A 27,247-nucleotide genomic window follows, 5' to 3' on the forward strand; every position below is an offset into this window, starting at 1 on the left:
AACGCGGGTCCCCGGCTGGGCGCGCTGACGTCATCGTGCGTCGGCGTGAGCCCGGATGGGGCGGCGGGCTTCAGGAGCGCCGGAGGTGATCCGAGCCGAGTCGGCTGTATCTCCTTGTCCGTACAGCTGCTTCCCGGCTCTGGGGAGGCCTCTAGGCTGCCGCGCAGCTTCCGTGTTTGCTGCGCCCGCACTGCGGTGAGTGCTGCTCCTTCCGGACTCGGGCGGCGCGGGGAGGGTGTGGACGCGCGGGCCCGCGGGGGCCCACTTCCCTGATGTGGCGGCCGGGCGGGGAAGGAAGGGGCCTGAGGCTCTTCGGCCAAGGGTCGAGGGTCGCCGGGGGCTGTCTTCTTTCTACTCTCGCCAAGGTTTTATTGGATTCGGAAGCCTGAACTTCAAGACTTGCAGTCAAAGCCATTTTTAAAATGTGACTTGTTTTCAAACCTCCTCTGGCCGCCGCCCACTCTTCTGGCCCTTGGACTTCGACCAATATGTTTTCTTGCAGTTTTTGCAAGGTTTTAAACTTAGCCCTCGGCGTTCTTTTAATGTAATACATTGAAACGAAGATATTTCGGTGGCGGCGATATTTCATATTTCATAGTTGCCACTGCGCTCTGTCATTCCAGTAGTCTGTTGTGTATTGTGAGAAACAACTCTGGGAAATTATTAGGTAAATCCCATAGTTTCTATTCTTTTCGCTTCCATCCTATCCCCTGTCCAGCTGCAGTTTGCTTAAAGAGAATGCAGCAGTGCGGAGCTCGTAGATAAAAGTCTTTCGTTTAAAGATAGGATATAAGATCGGGTGTAATTAAAGCAATCATGCCAGTGGGCGTCAGGCCACTGTTTCACAGGCCACTGTGTTAGGTTTTGTTTTCGGTTGTTTTCTACCGTCGTTGCTTTGAAATTGTAAGGGATTGGCAGAGTTTAAGGGTTTATATTAATGAACTCGTGGTGCATTTTACTGCAGTTTTCCTGGTCGCGTAGAGACTTGATATTACAAACTAACGTTACTGTCTGATTACTGCTGTACTGCTGCTGACAGGGTTTAGTGGAGTGCCTTGTCGCCCTCTCTGCCTTTTTAACCAATGTTCCTTTGCCTCCAGCGGAGTGCCAAAGATACCTTTAGGTCAGAAAAGGGGAGGAGAGCAAGGACAAAATGTTTTCCTCTGTGAAAATTTCCATCTGTCTCTAAAGTTGTGCGTTTTAAAAACACGTATAGTTAGTGCTATGGAAGTATGTTGCATTTATTTATTTTAATTAAGAGCTTTTTCAGTTAGAAAGTTGTAGTGACAAATTGCTGGAATTAAGATGTATTATCTAAAATGTAAATTATTCTTAGACTTTACTGAATGAATTGAAGAGCATGTAAGTTCTATTTGGCAAGCAAATACAGTTTTCTAAAATACCTTTTGTTTTTTCTTTTCAGATTTACAGCCCTGAAGAATCTCCCTCTCCCTATTTTCCCCCTGCAGTAATAAATCCCATTATGGAGGTCTCGAAGCTTTATAAAGGGATATAGTTTAAATTCTATGGAGTGTAATTTTGTGTATGAATTATATTTTTAAAACGTTGAAGAGTTTACAGAAAGAAGGCTAGTAGAGTTGATTACTGATACGTTATGCTAAGCAGTATTTTTTTTGGTGATACAGTATTTTGTCAGGTGTTTCTGATAACACTAGAAAGGACAAGTTGTGTCTTGTGATAAATTGATTGATGTTTACAGCATGACTGATAATTATAGCTGAATAGTCCTTAAATGATGAACAGATTATTTAGTTTTTAAATGCAGTGTGAAAAGTGTGCTGTGGAAATTTTATGGCTAACTAATTAAGTTTATGGAGAAAATACCTTCAGTTGATCAAGAATAATAAAGTGGTATACAAAGTTAGGAAGAAAGTCAACATGATGCTGCAGGAAATGGAAACAAATACAAATGATATTTAACAAAGATAGAAGAGTTTATAGTTTGTGAACTTTAAGCCAAATTCATTTGACATCAAACACTATAACGGGCACAGGTTCAACAAAGCTTGTGGGTGTTGACTTCCCCAAAAGTTGTCAGCTGAAGTAATGTAGCCTGCTTATGTAATTACTATGGTGATAAGCTGTGTGAATTTAGCCTTTAAGTAGTGTGACCATATGAAGATTTTAATTACTTTTGTTTATTGGAATAAAATGAGATTTTTTGGGGACATCATATTAAAGTGCTTATAGGGAAAGAAGCCTGCATGTAATTTTTTACCTTGTGGCATAATCAGTAATTGATCTGTTATCCAGGCTTCATAGCTTGTAACCAAATATAAATAAAAGGTGTAATTTAGGTATTCTGTAGTTGCTTAGAATTTTGAGAATATAAATCTCTGTGAAAAATCAAGGAGTTTCAACATTTTCAAAAGTGCGTCCACCTTTTCAGGGCTTTGGGTTAGTATTACTCAAGATTATGAACAAATAGCACTTAGATTACCTAAAAGAGTTACTACAACCCCAAAGACTTGTGTTCTAAGTAGTATCTTGGTAATTCAGAGAGAGACTCATCCTACCTGAATATAAACTGAGATAAATCCAGTAAAGAAAGTGTAGTGAATTCTACATAAGAGTCTATCATTGATTTCTTTTTGTGGAAAAATCTTATTTTGTGTGAAGAAATTTCATGTGAATGTTTTAGCTATCAAACAGTACTATCACCTACTCATGCACAAAACTGCCTCCCAAAGACTTTTCCCAGGTCCCTCGTATCAAAACATTAAGAGTATAATGGAAGATAGCACGATCTTGTCAGATTGGACAAACAGCAACAAACAAAAAATGAAGTATGACTTTTCCTGTGAACTCTACAGAATGTCTACATATTCAACTTTCCCCGCCGGGGTTCCTGTCTCAGAAAGGAGTCTTGCTCGTGCTGGTTTTTATTATACTGGTGTGAATGACAAGGTCAAATGCTTCTGTTGTGGCCTGATGCTGGATAACTGGAAACTAGGAGACAGTCCTATTGAAAAGCATAAACAACTATATCCTAGCTGTAGCTTTATTCAGAATCTGGTTTCAGCTACTCTGGGATCCACCTCTAAGAATACTTCTCCAATGAGAAACAGTTTTGCACATTCATTGTCTCCCACCTTGGAACATAGTAGCTTGTTCAGTGGTTCTTACTCCAGCCTTTCACCAAACCCTCTTAATTCTAGAGCAGTTGAAGACTTCTCTCCATCGAGGACTAACCCCTACAGTTATGCAATGAGTACTGAAGAAGCCCGATTTCTTACCTACCATATGTGGCCATTAACTTTTTTGTCACCGTCAGAATTGGCAAGAGCTGGTTTTTATTATATAGGACCTGGAGATAGGGTAGCCTGCTTTGCCTGTGGTGGGAAGCTCAGTAACTGGGAACCAAAGGATGATGCTATGTCAGAACACCGGAGGCATTTTCCCAACTGTCCGTTTTTGGAAAATTCTCTAGAAACGCTGAGGTTTAGCATTTCAAATCTGAGCATGCAGACACATGCAGCTCGAATGAGAACATTTATGTACTGGCCATCCAGTGTTCCAGTTCAGCCTGAGCAGCTTGCAAGTGCTGGTTTTTATTATGTGGGTAAGAAGCAAATAACTACATTTTATCATTTTATTTTGATTTACATATTAGAACATAATGTGTTTTCAATATTTAGTCTTTTTTTTTTCTTGAAGGTCGCAATGATGATGTCAAATGCTTTTGTTGTGATGGCGGCTTGAGGTGTTGGGAATCTGGAGATGATCCATGGGTAGAACATGCCAAGTGGTTTCCAAGGTAATTGTTTTGAAGAAAGTATTTGTACAAAAAACTCTGTGCTTAAAAGAAGTAGGCCTGCTTACATGATTTAGTTTACCGTTAAATTATAACAAAGCGTCTTTTATGCCACTGGGGAATTATCCTTCTAAAAGATCACATTTTAACTTTAATTGTTTTTTGAAAAATATTATGCAGTCTTCTGTGTACTTTTGTAAGTCAGTTACAAGTATAGCCATACATTTTATTTATTGCGCATCTTCTTTTAAAGAGTACTTAAGGATTACAAAGACATATAAAATAGATTAAAAAGAAGTTAGAAAAAGGTAAGAACAGGAAAACAAGAAGGGATGTAGAGTGGATGCAGGAATAAGGCAAATGTAAAAATGCATATATTAAGAGCATATCTTGGCTCAGTGCAGTGGCTCACACCTGTAATCCCAGCACTTTGGGAGGCCAAGACAGGTGGATCACCTGAGGTCAGGAGTTCGAGACCAGCCTGACCAACATGGTGAAACCCCGTATCTACTAAAAATACAAAAACTGGCTGGGCATGGTGGCACACGGCTGAAGTCCCAGCTTCTCAGGAGGCTGAGACAGGAGAATCGCTTGAGCCCAGGAGGTGGAGGCTGCAGTGAGCCAGGATCATGCCACTGCACTCCAGCCTGGGTAACAGAGACTCCATCTCAAAAAAAAAAAAAAGAAAAAATGCATATCTGACTGCCCATTTTAATTGTAATTGTAAGTTATTTTTTCTGTACAATTTTCTTTTTTTATAATCTGTCATTTACCTCTTTTTAGCCACTTTGTCTCTAGCAGTATCTTTTTATTATGGCCTAGAAAGAATTTAGGGGCAGTGTTATTAGTAGAAATAAAATTAGAGATTAATTGTGTTTGTAATTGAGTAGCTATGTGAACTTAGACGTCATTTGTAAAATGAGGAGGGGTTGGCCTGGATAATTTTTTTTTAAATAGTGATAAAATAGCCTTAACATAACATTTACCATCTTAACCATTTTTAAGTGTAGAGTTCTGTGTCATTAAGTACATTCATACTGTTCTGTGATCACACTGCTATCCATCTCCAGAATCTTTGTATCTTCCCAAACTGAAACTGTCTACCCATCAAGTACTAATTCCCCATTACCCCTTTCCCCAGCATCCTGGCAACCACCATTCTATGTCTTTTTTTGTTTGTTTTTTTGAGGTGGAGTCTTACTCTGTCATCCAGGCTGGAGTGCAGTGACATGATCTTGGCTCACTGTAAGCTCCACCTCCCAAGTTCAAGCGATTCTCCTGCCTCAGGCTCCTGAGTAGCTGGGATTACAGGTGCCCACCACCACACCTGGCTAATTTTTTTGTATTTTTAGTAGACACAGGGTTCTTAGTAGAGACCCAGTTTCACCATGTTGGCCAGGCTGGTCTTGAACTCCTGACCTCAAGCAATCTGCTCACCTCTGCCTCTGAAAGTGCTGGGATTACAGGCGTGAGCCACTGCTCCCTGCTCCACCATTCTGTTTCTGTCTCTATGAATTCGACGTGGAATCATACATATAGATTACATTTTTACCTGTGTCTTTCACAATAATGAAGAATCTCTTGAACCCCTTCAGGAAATTAAAAAAATATTTTTGTCATTTTGTGTGATATATGATGAAAAAGAAACTTGAAGTAACAAATACTTCAGCCGGGCGCGGTGACTCAAGCCTGTAATCCCAGCACTTTGGGAGGCCGAGACGGGCGAATCACGAGGTCAGGAGATCGAGACCATCCTGGCTAACATGGTGAAACCCCGTCTCTACTAAAAAATACAAAAAAAAAACTAGCCGGGCGAGGTAGCGGCGCCTGTAGTCCCAGCTACCCGGGAGGCTGAGGCAGGAGAATGGCGCGAACCCGGGAGGCGGAGCTTGCAGTGAGCTGAGATCCGGCCACAGCACTCCAGCCTGGGTGACAGAGCGAGACTCTGTCTCAAAAAAAAAAAAACAAAAAAAAACAAACAAATACTTCATTATGGATCAGTACATTGTTAAAAGTTGTATTTTAAAGTTACATCATTAATAGTCATATCAAGATAACTTTTGACTTTTTTACACTTTGAAAAATGACTATTACATTTGAAATTAAAAAGCATGTTTTATCAGACTTTTAAATGACTTAATTATGCTGGGCTCTGTGGGATTGTATACATTTAATTTGAAATTTAATTCATGTTGTGGTATCAAAGACAAAAACAGCTTCCAAATTCCAGTGTTGGAACTGCTACATTTTGTACTTTATGAAACACAATTGAAATCTTTATTTTTGTAACTTGTGTTTTGTTTTAAATGATTAAATAAGGAAGAAAATGTAGGGGTGCGTTTTGTAAATGCTTCTCTGAAAACAACACATTCTTTTTTCCTTTTTTAAATTTTTTTGAGACAGAGTCTCATTTCATCACCTATCACTGCTGGAGTGCAGTGGCAAGATGGCAGTTCACTGCAACCTCTTCCTCCTGGGTTCAAGCCTCAGCCCCCCAAGTAGCTGGAATCGTAGGCACGCACCACCATGCTCAGTAGTTTTTGTATTTTTAGTAGAGACGGAGTTTCGCTATGTTGGCCAGCCTGGTCTCAAACTCCTGACCTCAAGTGATCCGCCCTCTTTGGCCTCCCAAAGTGTTGGGCTTACAGACCTGAGCCACTGAGCCTGGCCCACATTTCAATTGGGAATAATCTTTAATCTCCGTAAATCCATCACCTTATGTAGTACCTTTTTTTTTTTTTTTTTTGGTGAGAACTTTTAAAAGATGCTCTCTTCGCAAATTTCAGGTATAAGGTCCAGTATTATTAGCTGTAGTCACCATGTGCTGTACATTAGATCCTCAGAAAGTTTGTGTCCTTTGACCAGCATCTTCCCATTTCACCCACCTCCTTATCCCTGGCCACCAGCATTCTACTCCTGTTTCTATGATTTTGGATACCATACAGTATAGTTGTCCCTTGGTATGCTTGGGGGATTGGTTCTAGGATGTATACCAAAATTCGCACATACTGAAGTCCTGAAGTTGACTCTGCAGAACCTGTGCATCCAAAAGTCAGCCCTCCAAATATGTGGGTTTCACATCTGCAGATATGATCTGCATTTGATTGAGAAAAATCTGCGTGTAAGTGGACACGTGCAGTTCAAACCTGTGTTGTTCAAGGGCCAGTTGTATTTGTCTTTCTCTGGCTTGTTTCACTTGGCTTAATGCCTTCCGGGTTCATTCATATTGCAGATGGCAGGATTTTATTTATTTGGTTTTTTTTTTTGACGGAGGCTCTCTCTGTTGCCCAGGCTGGAGTGCAGTGGCGCCATTTTGGCTCACTGCAGTCTCTACCTCCTGGCCTCAAGCGATCCTCCTGCCTCAGCCTCTTGAGTAGCTGGCATTATTGGCACCTGCCATCATGCCTGGCTAATTATTATTGTAGAGATGGGGTTTCACCATATTGGCCAGGCTGGTCTCAAACTCCTGACCTCAAGTGAGGATATGGATGGGATTACAGACGTGAACCACCACGCCTGGCCAGGCTCATCCCCCGTTCATTCCTCAGTAGACACTTAAGTTGTTTCCATATAGCTGCTTGAACATGGGAGTAGAGATACCTCTTTAAGATACTGATTTCATTTCCTTCAGATATGTACACAGGAGTGGGATTGCTAGATCATATGCTAGTTCTATTTTTAGTTTTTTGAGCAGCCTCTATACTGTTTTCCATAATGACTGTACTAAGTTGCCAGCAATGGTGAAGGGTTCCCTTTTCGTCACATGTTTGCCGACATTTGTTATTTCTTGTCTGTTTGATAATAAAGCATCATTACAGGTGGGAGGTGATGTTTCATTTTGGTTTTAATTTGTATTTCCCTAATGATTAGTGATGTTGAACACCTTTTCATGTACCTGTTGGCCATTTGTATATCTTTGGGAAAATTTCTATTCAGGTCCTTTGCCCATTTTTGTAACCTAAATTATTTGTTTTTTTTTTTTTTTTTTTTGCCTTTGAGTTGTATAAGTTCCTTATATATTTTAGATATTAACTCCTTTCCAAACATTTCCAAACATTATTTTCCCATTCTGTAGGTTACCTTTTTATTTTGTTGATTGTTTCCTTTGCTGAGCAGAAGCTTTTTAGCTTGATGTAGTCCCAGTTTATTTTTGTTTTGGTTGCCTGCGCTTTTGGTGTCATATCCACAACATCATTGCCAAGACCAGTGCCAAGGAGCTTTTTAGCCTGCATTTTCTTTAAGGAGTTTTATGGTTTCTGGATTTATGTTTAGTCTTTAATCCATTTCTGGTTAATTTTTGTAGGTGGTGTAAGATAGAGGTCTGGTTTTAATTGTTTTACATATGGATATCCAGGTTTCCCAATACCGTTTGTTAAAGAGACTATCATTTCAACATTGTGTGTTCTTTGCGCCCTTGTCAAAGATTAGTTGACTGTATATGTGGATTTATTTCTGGGCTCTCTGTTCTGTTGGTATATGTCTTTGTTTTTATGCCAGTATCATATTGTTTTGATTACTGTAGCTTTGTAATATAGCTTGCAATCAGGAAGTATGATGCCTCTTTTTTTTTTTTTTTTTTTCCCCCTCAAGATTGCTTACGCTATTCTGGGCCTTAAGTTCCATACAAATTTTATGATTGGTTTTTCTATTTCTGTGAAAAAAAAAAGTCATTGGAATTTTGATAGAGATTATATTGAATCTGTAGATTGTTATGGGTAGTATGTACATTTTAACAATATTCTGTTAATTCAAGAACGCAAGATTTTTTAAAAAATTATTTCTGTCATTTTCAGTTTCCTTTTTCAGTGTCATTTGTTTTTCAGTGTATTTCTCTTTTACCTCCTTGGTTAAATTTATTCTTAAGTGTTTGTTTTGGTGCTGTTGTACATGGGATTACTTTCTTGAGTTCTCTTTCACATGGTTCATTGTTAGTACTGACTTTTGCAAGTTGGTTTTGTATCCTGCAACTTCTGGATGGTTTATTAGTTTTAACTGTTTTTGGTGGCATCTTTAGGGTTTTCTATATATAAGATTATGTCATCTGCAGACAGAGACAGTTTGATTTCTTCCGGTCTAATTTGGATGCCTTTTTCTTTTTCTTGCTTAATTGCTCTGGCTAACCGTTCCAGTATTATGTTGAATAGAAGTGGCGAGAGTAAACACCCTTGTCTCGTTCCTAACGTTAGTGGAAAAGCTTGAAAGCCTTTTTTTTTTTGAGATGGAGTCTTGCTCTGTCACCCAGGCTAGAATGCAGTGGTGCAATCTCAGCTCACTGCAACCTCTGCCTCCCGGGTTCAAGTGACTCTTCTACCCCAGCCTCCTGAGTAGCTGGGATTACAGGTGTGTGCCACTGCACCTGGCTAATTTTTGTACTTTTAGTAGAGACGGTGTTTCACCATGGTGGCCAGGCTGGTCTCGAACTCCTGACCTCATGATCCACCCACCTCAGCCTCCCAAAGTGCTGGGATAAGAGGTGTGAACCACCGTGCCCGGCCAGCTTTCAGATTTTTCATTACCGAGTATGATATTAACTGTGCACTTGCGGTCCTTATGTTGAAGTATATTCCTTCTATAGCTAAATTGGTGAGAATTTTTATCCTGAAAGGGTATTGAATTTTGTCAAATGCTTTTTCTGTGTCTGTTGAGATGATTATATGATTTTGTTTGTTTATTTGTTTTTTGAGGTGGAGTGTTGCTGTGTTGCCCAGGCTGGAGTGCAGTGGTGCAATCTCAGCTCACTACAACCTCTGCCTCCTGGGTTCAAGTGATTCTCCTGCCTCAGCCTCCCGAGTAGGTGGGACTACAGGTGCCACCACACCCAGCTGATTTTTTTATTTTTTGTAGTGATGGGGCTGGTCTCAAACTCCTGACCTCAGGTGATCCATCCACCTTGGCCTCCCAAACTGCTGGGATTACAGATGTGAGCCCCTGCACCTGGCTGATTATGTGATTTTTGTCCTTCATTTTGTCAATGTGTGGTATCACATTTATTGATTTGCATATGTCATACCATCCTTGCATCCCAGGTATAAATCTCACTTTATCTTGATACATGATTCTTCTAGTATGCTGCTGAATTCAGTTTGCTAGTATTTGTTGAGGATTTTCACGTCTGTGCTCATCAGGGCTATTGGCTTGTAATTTTCTTTTCTTGTGTTGTCCTGGTATGGCTTTGGTGTCAGAGTAATGCTTGGCTTGGTAAAATGAGTTTGGAAGTATTCCCCTGCTACTCCCTCTTCCCTCCCTTTTCCTCCTCCCTCTTCCCTCCCTTTTCCTCCTCCTTCTTCCCTCCCTTTTCCTCCTCCTCCTTCCCTCCCTTTTCCTCCTCCTCCTTCCTCCTCGTCCTCCCTTTTCTTTCTTCCTCCTCCTCATTTCTTCTTCTTCCTTCCTTCTTTTCTCCTCCTCCTCCTCCTCTTTCTTCTCCTCCTCCTCCTCCTCTCTTTTTTCTTCTTGGTAGAATTGTGCTGTGAAGTCATCTGTTCCCTGGGCTTTTCTTTGTCAGAAGATTTATGATTACTGATTCAATCTTCTTACTAGTTATAAGTCTTTTCAGATCTTCTATTTCTTCCTTATTTTAGTCTTGGTAAGTTACAAGTTTCTAGGAATGTATCCATTTCTTCTAGGTTATCCAGTTTTTTGATGAATAATTGCTCATGGTAGTCTCTTACGATTATTTGCATTTCTGTGTTATCAATGGTAATGTCTCTTGGTTTTGATTTTATTTATTTTAGTCTTCCTTTTTACTAGTTGAGCTAAAGCTTTGTTGATTTTACTTATCTTTTCAAAATCTAGCTCTTAGTTTTAGTCATCTTGTCTATTGTTTTTGTAGTCTCCATTTCTTTTCTGATTTTTATTTTCTTCTGCTGACTTTTTGTAGTTCCTTTAGATGTAAAGTTACATTGTTTATTTTTAAGATTTTTTTAAATGTAGGCAATTATTGCTATAAACTTGCCTTTTAGAACTGCATTTGTTCTATACATTTTGCTGTGTCATGTTTCAATTTTAATACTTCTTCAGATTTTTTAAATTTTCTTTTTGATTTCTTCTTTGACCCATTGATTATTCAGGAGTATCTTATTCAATTTCCACATAGTTGTCAGCTTTCCAGCTTTCATTCTGTTGCTGATTTCTGGTTACATGCCATTGTGGTCTGAAAAGATACTTCATAGGATTTCAGTCTTCATCAGTTTGTTGAGTCTTGTTTTGTGACCTGCTACATGATCTACCCTGGATAATTTTTCGTGTGTGCTTAAGAAGAATGTGTATTATCTGCTGTTTGATGGAATGTTCTATATAAAGGTTGAGTATCCCTAGTCCAAAATTCAAAATGTTCCAAAATTTAGAACATTTTGAATACCAACATGATGCTCAAAGGAAATGCTCTTTGAAACATTTTTGGTTTTGCATTTTTCGATTAGGATGCTCAGCTGGTAAACATAAGGCAGATATTCCCAAATCCAAAAAAATCTAATATTCAAAACACTTTTAGTCCCAAGGATTTCAGATAAGGAATACTCAACCTGTATGTATGTTAGGTCCATTAGATCCAATGTATAGTCGAAGTCCAATATTTTCTTACTGATTTTCTGTCTGGATGACCCATCCATTATTGAAAGTAGGGTTTTTGAAGTCTTCTACTATAATTGTGTTCCTATCTATTAATGTCTTCAGATCTGTTAATATTTTCTCTATATATTTAGGTGGTCTGATGTTGGGTGCATGTATATATTTACAGTTATTATATCCTTGTGGAATTGGCCCCTTTCTCATTATATAATTACTTTCTCTGACTCTTTTTACAGTTTTTGGTGTAAAAAGTCTGTCCTATCTGATAGAACTATAGCTTCCTCTGCTCTCTTTTGGTTTCCATTTGTATGGAATATCTTTTTTCCCATACACATGCATGTGCTTAAAGGTGAATTGAGTCTCTTGTAGACAACCTGTAGTTGAATCTTGTTTTCTTTATCCATTCATCTGCTCTTTTTCTTTTGATAGGAGAATTTAACCCATTTACATTCAAGGTAGTTATTGATGGGTAAAGACTACTGTGATTTTGTAATTGTTTTCTGGTTGTTTGGCAGATTCTTTGTTTCTTCCTCTCTTGCTGTCTTCCTTTGTGTTTAGATGATTTTCTGTGGTGGTATGCTTTGATTCCTTTATATCTTTTGTGCATCTACTATTGTGGTTTCTACTTTGTGGCTATCATGAGGCTTACATAGAACATCTTATAGTTAGTTATAATAGTCTGTTTCAAGCACTAACAATTTAATTTCAATTGCATAAAAAAACTGTACTCTTACTCAGACCTTCCTGCATATATTTTATGTTTTTGATGTCATTATTTGCATCATTTTATATTGTGTATTCATGAAAAAAGTATTGAAGCTATAGTTTTTAATACTTTTTTTTAAAACCTGTATTTTAGAATTAAGTAATTTACACATGACTATTATAAATTTAGAATATTCTTAATTTGATTAGATATGTATCTTACCAGTGAGTTTTATACTTTCATATGTTTCCATGTTGCTAATTAGTGTCCTTTCATTTCAGCTTGAAGAACTCTTCAGCATTTCTTGTAAGGCGCATCTAGTGGTGATAAACTCCCTCAGCTTTTGTTTGTCTGGGACTGTTTACATCTCTTTCATTTCTGAAGGACAGCTTTGCTGGGATACATATTCTTGTCTGGCAGTTTTTTCTTTCAGCACTTTGAATATATCCAACTCTCTCCTGGCCTACAAGGTTTTTGCAGAGAAATCCACTTATGGTCTTATAGGGATTCCCTTGTAGAAAATGAGTTTCTTTTCTGTTACAGTTTTTAAATTCTCTTTCATCTTCTATTTTTGACAGTTTCATTATAATGTGTGTCAGTGAAATCTTTTTTGGGTTGAATCTTTATGAGGTCCTATGAACTTCCTGTACCTGGACATCTTATCTTTCCCTAGGTTTATGAAGTTTTCAGCCATTGTTTTTTAAAAATCATCTTTCTGCCCTTTCTCTCTTTTCCTTCTTGAATTCTCGAGTTTGTTTTTTGTTTTCTTGGTGTTTTTTTAGCTGGTGTCTTGTTCTGTCACCTAGGCTGGAGTACAGTGGCATGATCTCAGCTCACTGCAGCTTCCACCTCCCAGGTTCAAGCAATTCTCCTGCCTCAGCCTCCCACGTAGCTGGGACTACAGGTGTGCACCACCATGCCTGGCTAACTTTTACATTTTTAGTAGAGACAGGGTTTTGCCATGTTGGTCAGGCTGGTCTTGAACCCCTGACCTCATGTGATCCACCCGCCTCGACCTCCCAAAGTGCTGGGATTACATATGTGAGCCATTGTTCCTGGCCTTGAATTCTTAAAATGCAAATATTGTTTTGCTTGATGGTGTCCTATAATTCAGATAGGCTTTCTCCACTATTCTTTTTTTCTTTTTTTTTCCTCTGACTAGATCATTTCAGATGACCTGCCTTTGAGTTCACAGATTCTTTCTTCTGCTTAATCAGGTCTGCTGTTGATGCTCTCTATTGCATTTTTTTGGTTGTTATGTTCTTCAACTCCTGAATTTGTTTCTTTTTATTATTCCTATCTCTGTTGAATTTCTCATTTGTTTGTATATTTTTTTTTATTTCATTATCTGTGTTCTTTTGTAGCTCACTGAGTTTGCTTGAAACAATTATTTTGAATTCTTTATCTGTTAGTTGATAGATCTCCCTTTCTTTGGGGGTGGTTATGGAAAATTACTGTGTTTCTTTGGTAATATCATGTTTCCTTTTTTTTTTTCTTTCTGTTTCTTGTGGCCTTCTGTTGTTTTCTGTGTATTTGATGGAAGAATTACTTTTAGACATTATAGATTAGTTTTTTTTTTTGAGCAAAGACATTTGCCTGTGGGTGAGTGTGAGGGTGCCAGCCAGTAGGTGTGGTGGTTCTGGCTCTGTGGAAGGCCCAGCATTGTAAACTCCATGTAGCTCTGTTAGCCCAGATCATTGTCAGTGAGGATTGCAGGGGTCCTCAACATCCAAGGCTGTAGGTATCCATACCAGCAGCAAGGTTTTTTTTGGTGGCAGAGGCTGCTGGGGACCTCTTGATCACGTTTTCTCCCATGGGAGACATTGTGGCCAAGGGGATTCTTGGCACAGGTTCTGGCTTTGGGCTTTGTTGTGTTGGTGTTGATGGCAGCACTGATGTCTCTGATGGTGTGGACACCTAAGGGGCAGCTACAGAGCCAAGGTTTGGAGTGCAAGTGCCTGCAGAAAGACAGCGGGTCTGGGGTTCAGGATGTTGACTAGCCTGCAGCAGTGGTGCTTCTAGTGCCTCAGATGTGGGTGCACATAGAGCAGCCTTTGAGTTGGGTGTGGAGTGCAGGTGTGCAGAGCAGCCAGAGAGCTGGGGTCTGGAAAGTGTATGATTAGAGCAGCCACAGAGCAAGGGTCTTACATGCAAGTACACGTGGAGCACCTGTGGCTCTGGGGTCTGGGGCATGTGTGGGGGTGAGGGGCTGCACTGTCTCTGGGCAGTACAAGAGCTGCTTTTTTTCTGGGTGAGGAGTGCAGTAGTGTCTCCCTCTCCAGGGGGTTCACAGCAGTGCTGGGTGCTGGTTATCTTAGTGGTGAAAGCTCTCAGTGTCCTCTGCAGAGTAGGCTACTGCAGTTGGCATCAATGAATACTATAGGGTCCTTCACTGTGAAACCTGCAGGAAGTCTGTGGCTATCCTGAGGGTTATTGGGGTCTCCAGGGACCTGCTCTGGGGAGGAGCCTAGCAGTCTTTGCCACTGAGGACTGTGATGGCACTCACCACATGACTGATACAGATAGCCCTCACCCCTTGTTCTTAGCCGTCTCCAGATGTCTCTGCTAAGCAGATCTCCCAGCAGTCCTTTCTGTGTGGTTATTCTCTTTTTTTTTTTTTCCGTCACTGTATTGCTGCAGGCTGATTGGACTATTGAGTTCTTCCAGAGCTGTATTTGTTTGTGGATAGCTGTCTATTGTTTTTTGTGGGTGGAAGAAGGCTGGTGTCTCCTAGTCTGCCGTCTTGCTGATGTCACTCTTGCAAACTTTCTTTGAGTCTGTGGCTTTTCATTTTTTAACATCTTTTGAAGAGCAGATGTTTTCAGTTTTGATGATGTCAATTTATCAATTTTATCTTTTGTGGAATATGTTTTTGGTCTTTTGTCTAATAATTCTTTACCTAATGTAAAGACAAAAGGATTTTTCTCCTGTACTTTTTCCTAGAAGTTTTATTATTTTAGGTTTTATATTTAGGTATATGATCCATTTTTACTTTCATTTTTGCGTATAATATGGCCATAGGTCAGAGATTTTTGTTTTTTAAATACGTATATCCTGTTGTGTAGTATCATTTGTTGAAGAAACAAAAGGAATAGAATGGATATAGGTGGTACGTGAACTTCTTGGAACATCTTCAAGAAGCCCTATCAGTTTAAAAACAAATATTTGAGAAACACTGTCACATTATATATAGATAAAAATATTTGATTCCATATTTTTCGGAGGGAAGGTAGTGGATTGTGGCTCAAATGTAATGGAAGAGTGAACATTGAAAAAAGATGAGCAGTTATATTGTGAAAGATCACACTGTAGGAATACTGAGTTAATAGTATCTGAAACCGTTAAGTAGTTCACTTTAAGCACAAAATAAATTGTATATAATAGTGTTTTTTGGGAGTCAACTTGTTCCCCTTTGTAGGTGCAGACGCTTTTCTTTTTGTTGTTGTTGTGTTAATGGATTGAATTAGAAAATACCATGATATATAACACACAGTAAGATGTATATTGTTTTATGATAATTTTGTTCCTGTTAGATATGTATGTGTTCTGGGTTGTGATGTAAAATGTTTTTACTATGGGGTACAATGAAAGATTTGAAAGCCATTTTTTCTAGAATGATCAGGTTATATTTGATATGAAACAATTTAATAAAATAGTTTTCCTCATATGTTTTAGGTGTGAGTTCTTGATACGAATGAAAGGTCAAGAGTTTGTTGATGAGATTCAAGGTAGATATCCTCATCTTCTTGAACAGGTAAATACATTTTTAAAATTAACAACTTTGAATTCTGCTTTATAATAAAAATACTATTAGGTTGGTGCAAAAGTAATCATGGTTTTTGCCATTGAAAATCATGGCCAAAACCGTGACCACTTTTATACCAACCTGTATTAGAAGTTATACTTATTTCTCTTTTATTAATTGGAGGTACATATTTTCATTCATGTTAATGACGACTTTGATTTTTACTTTGGTAATCAACTTGATTGTTTAGGGCTTTTTAAAAAGATTGTTGTTTGTTTTTACTATTTTGAAAAATCATTTATGCTGCCACTGGACAAATTTGTGATGGGATTGGAGAAGGAACTTTAGTGTCTCTTTGCTATTTTCCAGAAAAACAAACAAAAAATAACTTGTTAGGCTCTGAGACCCTTTGAGAGTAACCCAGTTAAAATCTTATTTTCCTAATGGAATGAGAAACCACTGATACATTTTTCTACTTTGCTGAAACTAGAGAAATGCTTGAATTCTAATTTGGGATAACATGAAATTTAAGGCAATCTATGTGATTAGGGTGAAAGAAAGCAAAGTAAAGGTCATAAATCACTCAGTTCTCAAAAGAATGTGTACATTTACTTAACATAAACTTACTTTAGTGTTGTTCTTTTCAGATTGTTGGGGATATCTGATTTTACCTATTAACTTTCCTCTTGTTTCATAGCTGTTGTCAACTTCGGATACTACTGGAGATGAAAATGCTGACCCACCAAGTATGTGTGAAATAATTTTAAGTATAGAGTGTAAATTTTTATAAGAATTTTAGGAATAGGCTGGGTGCAGTGGCTCATGCCTGTAGTCCCAACACTTTGAGAGGCTGAGGTTGGCAGATCACCTGAGGTCAGGAGTTCGAGACCAGCCTGGCCAACATAGTAAAACCCCATCTCTACTAAAAATACAAAAATTAGCCAGGTGTGATGTGCCTGTAGTCTCAGCTACTCGGGAGGCTGAGGCAGGAGAATTGCTTGAACCCAGGAGACGGAGGTTGCAGTGAACTGAGATTGTGCCATTGCACTTCAGCCTGGGTGACAGAGCGAGACTCGGTCTCCAAAAAAAAGCAAATGTAGGAATGAGAGTATGTACTTTTTAAAAGAGTTTCTGAAGCCATAGGGAAAAACCCTGGGAAGTCAGCTAATAAATATTATTTATGTATATATATATGTGCATACACACTAGTTTTTGTTCTAGTGCTATACTTACCACTTTTAGTGCTGACATTCCAACTGGAGAAATGAGACATAAGCAAAAGAAAAATAGCAAATAGCTTAAAGCAATGCCAAATAAGCGGTGCAAATAATAAGCCCCCCAGAAAAGAAAAGGTTGCTGTGAGCTAGCATGATTTGGAAAAGCAGTTCACATATGATTCACGAATTGGACTAGATGTTAGGTATTTAAGTCAGGTATATTGTATTTCAATGCAAGAGCAGGAAATAGTATAGCTTTTGATTGAGCTTAATGTTAGCCACATCTGTCAGTTTATGTAATATACATATGTTATGGTGTCTAAAATGGCTAAGGTAATAATCCACTGTTTTATGTACCAAGGGCCATTCTGTTTGTGGCACAGCATTTCAAGAAAGATACTGGTAGATTTGTTAACTGGACCAGAGAAAGGTGACCAAGATGTGGGAATCTTAGAAACCATGGCTCAGGAGGATTGGATGAAGCATTTGGTAGTATTTGACTGGAAAATAGGAAAGAGAGTACCTGGGTACATGACAACTATCTCTTGTGTAATGGACCTAGAAAAGATAGATAGCAGTGTGGGCTGTTCTTAAAATTTTTAACCACTGCTGTCAAGTAGGCTGCCCTGAAGTTCTACCGTAGTTCCTAATAAAATCACTTTGTTAATCTTTAAAATGACTTTCTTGTTTTCTCTCTTGATAATTTTCTAACACTCTTTTCCCACCTTACTGTTAGTTTATAACCTTGCTTCCCTAAGAAAATTGAATCCAAAAGAGAGCTGCTTTATTGCCTCACCAGCAAAACCACAAGGCTACATAATTTATCCTTGTACTTTTTCTTTCTGTTCGTTCATAAGAGATGAATTGTCCTTGTCCTTTTCTAAGGCCAATACGTCCACTTGTCCTCTGTATTCCATCCCCTGCTGTCAACTTAAGAAGGTTACTTTGGCAGTGACATACCCTTTCTCTCGAGTCTTCAATTTTTCCGTCTCTCCTGAATCATTCATATTAGCATATAAACATAATGTACTTTTGCTAATCCTAGGAAAACTTCCATGAACCAATGTCCCCATTCAGCTATTATCTTATTACTCTGCTTCCCTTTACAACAAAATACCTAGGAAGATTTATCTATGCTTACTCTGTTTTACTTTCTCACCTTTCATTCTTTCTCTTACTTGTTCTGCTGGAACTGTTCTTGTCATGGTAACCAAGGACTACCATGTTAGCAAATCTACCACTTGACCTGTTAACCAGCATTTGATAATCACTGGGTGCTTTGTCCTTCTTTTTTCTTTTTTTGAAACAAAGTCTCACTTTGTCACCTAGGCTGTAGTGTAGTGGTGCCATCACGGCTCACTGTAGCCTTAACTTCCCTGGCTGAGATGATTCTCTCACCTCAGCCTCCCGAGTACCTGGGACTACAGGCATGCACCACCACATTCAGTTAATTGTGTGTGTGTGTGTGTGTGTGTGTGTGTGTGTGTTTTGTAGATACAGGGTTTCACCATGTTGCCCAGGCTAGTCTCAAACTCTTGAACTTAAGCAATCTACCTGCCTCGGCCTCCCATAGTGCTGGGATTATAGGCATGAGCCACTGCACTTGGCCTCATCTTTCTTAAGACACGTTTTTGCTTGACTTATCAGATCCCATACCCTTGGTTTTCTGTTTCCCTGGTTGATCCTAAACAATTTCCTTTGTTGGCCGCTCCTTTTTCAAACTTTAAAATGATGGAGTACCCCTCAAAGCTCAGCTTAAATTTATTTCTCCATTTCCTGAGCCCCAAGCTGGAATGTCCAGCTAACTGTTTAAATCTCTACTTGGCTATAACAGACATCGTAGAGTTAATAGGACCAGACCAGAAATTTTCTCCCCCATTCTTCATTCATCAGATTTGTTCCTTCTTTGGTCTTCCCCATCTCAGTTAATGGTACTCATTTCCTTACATTAAAAGTTGGCTCAAGTTAGGTATCATCCCTGATTCCTCTCCTTCCTTTAGTTTGTATATTTAATCTATTAGAAGTCTTTTCATTTCTGTCTTCATAACATGTGCCAAATCTGACTACATCTCACCATCTCCACCACTATTAACCTAATCCAAACTACCGTCATCTGTGTCTAACATCCTAACGAGTCTTCCTGATTCCAGTTTACCCCATTAAAGTACATCTCCACCGAGCTACCAGAGTCATCTTCTGAAAGCGCAAGTCAAGTTTTATCAGTTGCATGCTTAAAACACTCCTGGAATAGTCTACCAAAATTAGAATAAAATATAAACTCTTAGGAAGGCTCTGCTCATCTGGGCATTGTCCTCTTTTACCTTCTACCACCTTCTTTCTGTTTCTTGATCGTATCAAGGTTTTCCCTTAATTTAAGGCTTTTACATTTGCTATTCTCTTTGCTTAGAAGACTTCTTTGAGATATTTCCATAGCTCACTCCTCCCCGTCCCGAGTATTAATAATTGCACATGTAGTAGATGTATACATTTTTCATAAGGGAAAGAAAAAGAACTAAATGCTGTAGGCAATGCTAGATTCCCCTCTGATGCTTACGTACAGTTCTGTTTCTAACTTCTAACACCCAGAGCTCAGTAACGTGGGCTAGATTTATACCAGTTTAGTTCATTTGTATATTTTTAAATTTTTTCACAGTAGTCCAGCATATATTACATTTTATTTATCCATTCCCTATTGAGAACTACTTGTTATTTTCTGTTTTGTTTTTTTTCCTGCTGTAAATATTGCTGTAATGATCCTCTAATGTGTCTCTTATCTTGAACATTAAGTATTTCCTTAAGGGATGCACTTAAAAGTGAAATAGAGCTCATTCCTTGTTATTTAAGTCTTTGTTCTGGTGCCGTTTCTCCAAACAGGGATTCCACGCATGTTTGAACAAGAGAGCACATTGTTGACATTGTATATTTATATGTTTATTATAACAGTTTCCCAGAAGATGGCAGTAGTATCTTGAAGAATTATGTCTTTTTGTATTTTTTCATAAAAGTATCATATGGGCTAGCATTGACTCTTAGCAGAAAATGCTTCCCTAACTACCCTATCTAAAATGTCTTCCTGCTTCCTGGTTTTTTTTTAATGACCTTACACTACTTTTTTCTTCAGAGCATCTGTCACTGCCTAAAATCGTATTGCTTTGATTACTTCTTAAGCCATACTTTTTCACTACGTCTTCTGGGTGAACTGATCTTCTATTTTGCTATACTTTCCATTTTTGTTTGTTATTCGCTCTACTTCAGCTATCCACTTGTCTAGACCCTGTCCATCCTTCAAGTCCAAACTCTAATGCCACTTTTCCATGAAGTCTTTGTGATTTTCCTCCACTTTGCTGGCTGGAGACGATTATTTCTCACTTCTAAGTTTGTGTAGCATTTTGGTTTCCAGAAATGACTGTACATCAGAATCATTTGGGGAAATATTTAAAAGATACAGATTCCTAATTCTTATCCTTAGATAATCTTTCATTAAGTAGGTCTAGGATGTAGCCAGAGAGGTGGGTTTTGTGAAAAGTATAGCATATTAATTGTATTCTCATTTGACCATTATGAAGTTCAGACTTTTATTGGAGTTATAGGTAATTGATGCATATAGCTCATCTCCTTTACCAGAATATGAGAGTAAAGGATGAGTAAAGATTGTGCTGTGATACTTTTTTCCATAGGTTTATGTTTGTGGAGTTTAATATTAGCATGTGTCTTTTCAAATAGTTATTCATTTTGGACCCGGAGAAAGTTCTTCAGAAGATGCCGTCATGATGAATACACCTGTGGTTAAATCTGCCTTGGAAATGGGCTTTAGTAGAGACCTGGTAAAACAAACAGTTCAAAGTAAAATCCTGACAACTGGAGAGAACTACAAAACAGTTAATGATATTGTATCAGCACTTCTTAATGCTGAAGATGAAAAAAGAGAAGAGGAGAAGGAAAGACAAGCTGAAGAAATGGCATCAGGTATTTGGGAATGTTAGTCACCTGCATTATTTCTCAATGGAACTCTTAGGACTTTCTCACATGTTACAGAACAACATGCTTGTTTCACATCCACTAAGTGCTGGTAGCAGTTCTCCAGTAATTTCGCAACCATCCCTCCTTTTCTACCCCTCTCAGTTGCTTCTAGTTGAGAACCACTGACTGCAGCTTTTTTCTATATATTTATTTTTGGCTGAGATTCCCTGATTTATGCCAGTCAGAGAATTTTAGCATAGTAAGCTCTTTCTTGAGCTGTATTCCATTTCTTTCTCATACATAACAAATTTAAATTGTTTTGAAAAAGCAAGATGTTAAAGTTGGATGCAGGTCTTTTTTCAACCTGTTTTTTTTTTAAGTTTCTGCAAATCATATTTTTAATATGATATTTTACTCCCTAATCCTTGCTAAATGGTACTTATACAAAAAGTAGAACTTACAATGAAATTCTGGGGCTTGATGAGAACCACCTGCCCAATCCAAGGATAACAGGAAAACTGATTTTTGTATTCGTCCAGACAGTGTTAAGTTTCGGCCCCTCAAAACAAGTATCTTGAGTAATCATTTATTCCTTCAATAAATATTTATTGAGCATGAGCCCCAGTGCCAAATACTGTGCCTAATCATGGCAGTTGCTCTCAAGGAGTGTATACACTAGCTGGCGAGACTAGTGTGCAAAAGACAGGGTTAAAGGGCCAGCAGAGAGGTGAAGGTTGCATATGTATTGGAGTATTGGGTTGGAAGATGCTTTCTTTTTAAGCTTGTAAGTAAAGATGGGAATAACTTAAGAGTACCTTTTTGCACGACCATGTAGCAAAATGTTTAAAGTCTGGATTTCTACATTGAAACAGATTTGTGTTTAAATTCCAGCTCCAGGCCGGGCACGGTGGCTCACGCCTGTAATCCCAGCACCTTGGGAGGCCGAGACGGGTGGATCACAAGGTCAGGAAATCGAGACCATCCTGGCTAACATGGTGAAACCCCGTGTCTACTAAAAATACAAAAAATTAGCCGGACGTGGCAGGCACCTGTAGTCCCAGCTACTTGGGAGGCTGAGGCAGGAGAATGGCGTGAACCCGGGAGGCAGAGCTTGCAGGGAGCCGAGATTGTGCCACTGCACTCCAGCCTGGGCGACAGAGCAAGACTGTCTCAAAAAAAAAAAAAAAAAAAAAATTCCAACTCCATCAGTTACTAGCTTTGCTATTTATTCAGCCAGACATCTGCTTTCTCATCTGTAAAATGGGGATAATAATAGTATGAATCCCATAAGGTTGCTGTAGGAATTAAATGAGATATTGCAAATAAAACACTTTAACACAGCTCCTAGCTCATCAACTTATTTCTTTATTTATATATATATTTTTAACCATTAGGTAGATTGACTTGGGAAGTGGGAGGGACTTGGTGAAAGAAAGGGCCTAAGAAAGGTCAATTTAAGGATTGGTTAAGTAGTAATGAAATCCAGCTAAGGTTATATGAAATCACTGTCACCTTAGATTTATGACTTTCTCATACTTTGTGTGGGTCAGAAAATAGTATTGAATTACAGATATGGCAGTGTTTTTTTTTGAGACGGAGTCTTGCTCTGTCTCCCAGGCTGGAGTGCAGTGGCTGGATCTCCGCTCACTGCAAGCTCCGCCTCCCAGGTTTATGCCATTCTCCTGCCTCAGCCTCCCGAGTAGCTGGGACTACAGGCGCCCACCACCTCGCCCGGCTAGTTTTTTGTATTTTTTAGTAGAGATGGGGTTTCACCGGGTTAGCCAGGATGGTCTCGATCTCCTGACCTCGTGATCCGCCCGTCTCGGCCTCCTAAAGTGCTGGGGTTACAGGCTTGAGCCACCGCGCCCGGCCAGATTTGGCAGTGTTAATAGGGGAAAGGCCAAGTAAGGAATATGGAAGACGAGTTAAGGGTACTAATATAGAGAACCTCATTGAAACACCTGACTGCTACCTAGGTTGGAATAGGAGACTTGAAGCAAAGCCTGGAGACAGCCTTGTGCAGGTAGAATTGGGAATGACATGGAGATCTTGAAAAGGTGAAAAACAAATTTGTTAGCAGTGAGAGGAATTGTTTCAGTAGAAGAAAAGGTTGTGGTCACAGAATGGAATTTTATAGTTTTGAGAGTATTAGAGCAGTTCACTTCTAGAAAGATGTAAAAGGGGAAAGAAGATAGACTTCTGTTTTTATAATTTATTTCTCATTAAACTGGTACTTTGTAGAGATGTACTTTTTAAATTTTTGAAAGTCTGAAAATAGACAATTAAATTTTTTAATGATTCAGATACCAAAAGAAGGAACTACCATATTCCATAAATATAAATTAACTGTGGAGTTTTATGAGATGTAATATTGAAGGAAAAACATTGGCTTTTAATAAAAAGGTCAGGCTTCATTCTTATGTAGTTTTTCTTAAAATTGCTCTAAACATAGATATTTATAAAATAATGATGGTAGTTAACTATGTACCACATACTGTGCCAGATGCTTTACATGTATTGTTCAATCCTCACAACTCTGAGGAAGGTACCATTATGTATATTTTACAGATGAGGAAACTGAGGTGTATGGGGAAAGATGAGGACACATAGCTAGTGAGTGAGCCTAGCCAACACTGGAACGTAGGTCTGTTTTGACTTCACAACTCAAACCTTACAATACTACAATACCGCGTCTTAAATATGGGGTGTTGAAAAGAACACTGGTCTAGGATACCTGGTTCTGCAGCTTATTCTTTCTGTGATCTTGGACAGACCACTCTTTCTTTTCTGAGTCTTTTTTCTCCCTATGTGAAAATGAGAGCCAGTGATACCTCCCTTGTTTAATGGACAGGATCACTGTATCAAATGAGATAAATTATTATGAAAGTGCTTACAAAAGTAAAGTGATATAATGGAAATATAAGTCAGTATTATTATATAGGGTGGGGGGAAATTTTTACTGTCTTCTAAAAATCTCTTACTTGCAACAAAATAAAAGCGGAGTTCTAGGACATGTAAACATGTAGACTTAAAAATTACAGAACCAGAGACTTCCTCTGGAAGTTTACCAAACAACAAACTTTCAAATGCAAACAAGTTACTTTGTTCTTTTTTGAACTTTAGTGCCTAAATTGTTTGTAGGGTTGGTTATTAATGACTATATGAGTATAGTTAAAGGAGTTTAAATTCTAATGGATTTCTTTTTCTTTTTTTAATGAAGATGATTTGTCATTAATTCGGAAGAATAGAATGGCTCTCTTTCAACAGTTGACGTGTGTGCTTCCTATTTTGGATAATCTTTTAAAGGCCAATGTAATTAATAAACAGGAACATGATATTATTAAACAAAAAACACAGATACCTTTACAAGCAAGAGAACTGATTGATACCGTTTTGGTTAAAGGAAATGCTGCAGCCAACATCTTCAAAAACTGTCTAAAAGAAATTGACTCTACATTGTATAAGAACTTATTTGGTGAGTTTGTTGAGAAAATTACTTTAGAAATTCTTAGGACTGGCCAGACGCGGTGGCTCAGTTTTGTATTTAGTAGAGTGATGCTTTTTATATGTTTTCTTTCCTCAGTGGATAAGAATATGAAGTATATTCCAACAGAAGATGTTTCAGGTAAAACAAAGATTTAAAACCAGCATGAATTATTACCCTTTTTTTTTTTTTTTAATGGGGAGTGAAGTGAAAACAGTTCTACTAAAGTAATTTTTTGTTATTAGGTCTGTCACTGGAAGAACAATTGAGGAGGTTGCAAGAAGAACGAACTTGTAAAGTGTGTATGGACAAAGAAGTTTCTATTGTATTTATTCCTTGTGGTCATCTGGTAGTATGCCAGGAATGTGCCCCTTCTCTAAGAAAATGCCCTATTTGCAGGGGTATAATCAAGGGTACTGTTCGTACATTTCTCTCTTAAAGAAAAATAGGCTATGCTTTAACATGTATAAAAAAGTCTTTAAAATACTGTTGAACACTTGAAGCCATCTGAAGTAAAAAGGGAAATATTAGTTTTTCAATTAGTGACATTCATGTTCTAGTCTGCTTTGGTACTAATAATCTTGTTTCTGAAAAGATGGTATCATATATTTAATCTTAATCTGTTTATTTACAAGGGAAGATTGATGTTTGGTGAACTATATTGGTATGTATGTGTGGACCTAAGAGGAACTAAGGGAGTAGTGTCCCTGCGTGTTATGTATTATTTCAGGAGTTACTGGATTTGGTATTCTTTCAGAAAGCTTTGAATACTAAATTACAGTGTAGATTAAAAGAACTGGAAACCAGAAACTCTGGAGTTCATCAGAGTTAATGGTGCCGAATTGTCTTTGGTGCTTTTCACTTGTGTTTTAAAATAAGGATTTTTCTCTTATTTCTCCCCCTAGTTTGTGAGAAACATCTCAATAAAGTGCTTTAAAAAGATTGTGTTACCAGAATATTTTTTCTGTCCTGATTTAAAAAGTAATTTTCATGTGTTTTCATTGTACTCAAATGCCAGCTATTAAGTAAAAAATTGCATTCATGAGAAATTATTGTTTTTAAAATAATGTTATCTGTGAAATTTCTTTAGATGACAGTCTCTTGTTGCTTTGTATGTTACAGATACAATGTTGGATGAAAAATGAATCCAACATTAATTTCAAAAAACTCTTAAATTAGATAAATAGGCATTATTTTCAGACAGTTGTGTAACTGCTTTGTTGCATAGGTGTTGATGAAGTGAGGAGATGGCATACAGGCGATGAATGGTTAGTACCTCCTTTCTGGGTCCAGCCATATTTGACCTTTCTTAGATCTCACTCTGTGGCAGACTTCTGAAGCCAGTTGGATAAGGAAGTCTAACGTTAAAAACTCTTCCTTTTTCTTCTCACCTCACAACTCTTTTGGATTCCTTTAGAGAACAGATGGGAAGAGTAAGAATTCCTGTATCCCCCAGTCTCTTCTCTTGCCTTTGTTTCTGTCCTGATACGCTGATACAGGTATGTAAGTCCAAATGCATATACCTAGGTTAAAGACCTCATGAGAGAAACTCCCAGCAATTATGGAGGGAATATAAAGAGGGAATTCTTTTCCCCCCACAAATTCAGTAGACTCAGAACAATGTTAAAACATTGTTAACTTTTCTCTGCTTTTCATCCTGGACTTATGATTGCTGAAGGGATAATTAGCACCCTCAAGGAATCAAATTAGAAGTCCGTTAGTCAGAACAATCCAATATGTCTAAGTCATAAAACTAATCCCCCTTGTCACAGGATACTATTAAATATTTTTAAAAACTATTCTCTTTTTTTCTTATCTTGCTTGTAATAGCTGCTCTATCAAGGGTGCCATTTGCCAGATACAGTGCTAAATGCTTTAAACAATTGAGATGTGCTGTAGGTTCAGTTGTATCTCCCGCAAATTTATATGTTGAAGTCCTAATTGCCAGTACCTCAGAATGTACCTGTGTTTGGAAATGGGGCCGTTAAAGAGGCAAATAAGGTAAAATGAGATTATATAGTTGACTGCTAATCAACATGATTGGTGTTCTAAGAAGGGATTAGGATACAGATGCAGAGGGGTGACTGTGTGAAGACACCCGAGAAAGAGGCCTCAGAAGAAAGCAAACCTACCAACACCTTGATCTTGGACTTCTAGCTTCCAGAGCTGTAAGAAAATAAATTTCTGTTATTTAAGCCACCCAGTCATTGGTACTTTGTTATGGCAGCCTTAGCAAAGTAATACAAACTGCCCTTAATTGATACTTTAAAGCACATTGGCGCTGATCCTTTCAGCAATTTTGCAAAGTAAGATTTGAACACAGATCTGCCCGACTCCTTAGCTTGTGCTTTTTTAACAAACTGTCCTAAAAAGCTATCTTTATATTTTTAAAAATTAACATGAGCTGCTGTATAGTATAACATACTGTATGCTTACAGTATAACTGTAACAACTTACGATTTGCCATCTATAAAAGAGTTATCTTATTTGGCTTTATTCAGCTAGCTAAAGACTTCTGTGTTTTTCACATTCAGTAAAAATAATGCAAAAAATATAACTAAACATAGTGTAATTTATACTTTATCTGCTTGCAAAATTCTCATATGGACCTAGGGTTGAGATTAGGGTTTTAGTCTCTTATCTTTTTTGCCCTCTTAATGATGATAATCAGTTAATCAGTGTCCTAGCAGGTACCCATTATGTTGAGCAGACAGATGAGTGTCAGATGCTTTGTTTGGATTTTTTATTGCCTTCCATAATCCTTAAAACCGTAGGAAACATGTCTCCTTTTTAT

General features: G+C 38.2%; 1 protein-coding gene across 3 annotated transcripts; it reads left to right on the plus strand.

Moving 5' to 3' along the window:
- On the plus strand, window positions 1–25,395 carry BIRC2 (baculoviral IAP repeat containing 2). 3 transcript variants are annotated; one of them, XM_011926620.1, is made up of 9 exons: window positions 1–195; window positions 1,424–3,583; window positions 3,679–3,778; window positions 15,723–15,801; window positions 16,490–16,538; window positions 20,733–20,975; window positions 24,190–24,444; window positions 24,553–24,594; window positions 24,699–25,395. In XM_011926620.1, exons 2-9 carry the CDS (start codon window positions 2,689–2,691, stop codon window positions 24,890–24,892), a joined length of 1,857 nt encoding a protein of 618 aa, XP_011782010.1. In that variant the 5' UTR covers window positions 1–195; window positions 1,424–2,688; the 3' UTR covers window positions 24,893–25,395. The 3 variants fall into 3 exon arrangements, with proteins under 3 accessions (XP_011782010.1, XP_011782013.1, XP_011782011.1); XM_011926623.1 differs by having other exon boundaries at window positions 2,835–3,583; XM_011926621.1 differs by having other exon boundaries at window positions 62–667.
- The last annotated feature ends 1,852 nt before the right edge of the window (window positions 25,396–27,247 follow it).

This window comes from Colobus angolensis, unplaced genomic scaffold (genome assembly GCF_000951035.1).
Source record: "Colobus angolensis palliatus isolate OR3802 unplaced genomic scaffold, Cang.pa_1.0 Scaffold7, whole genome shotgun sequence".
NCBI classification, from domain to species: Eukaryota; Metazoa; Chordata; class Mammalia; order Primates; family Cercopithecidae; genus Colobus; species Colobus angolensis.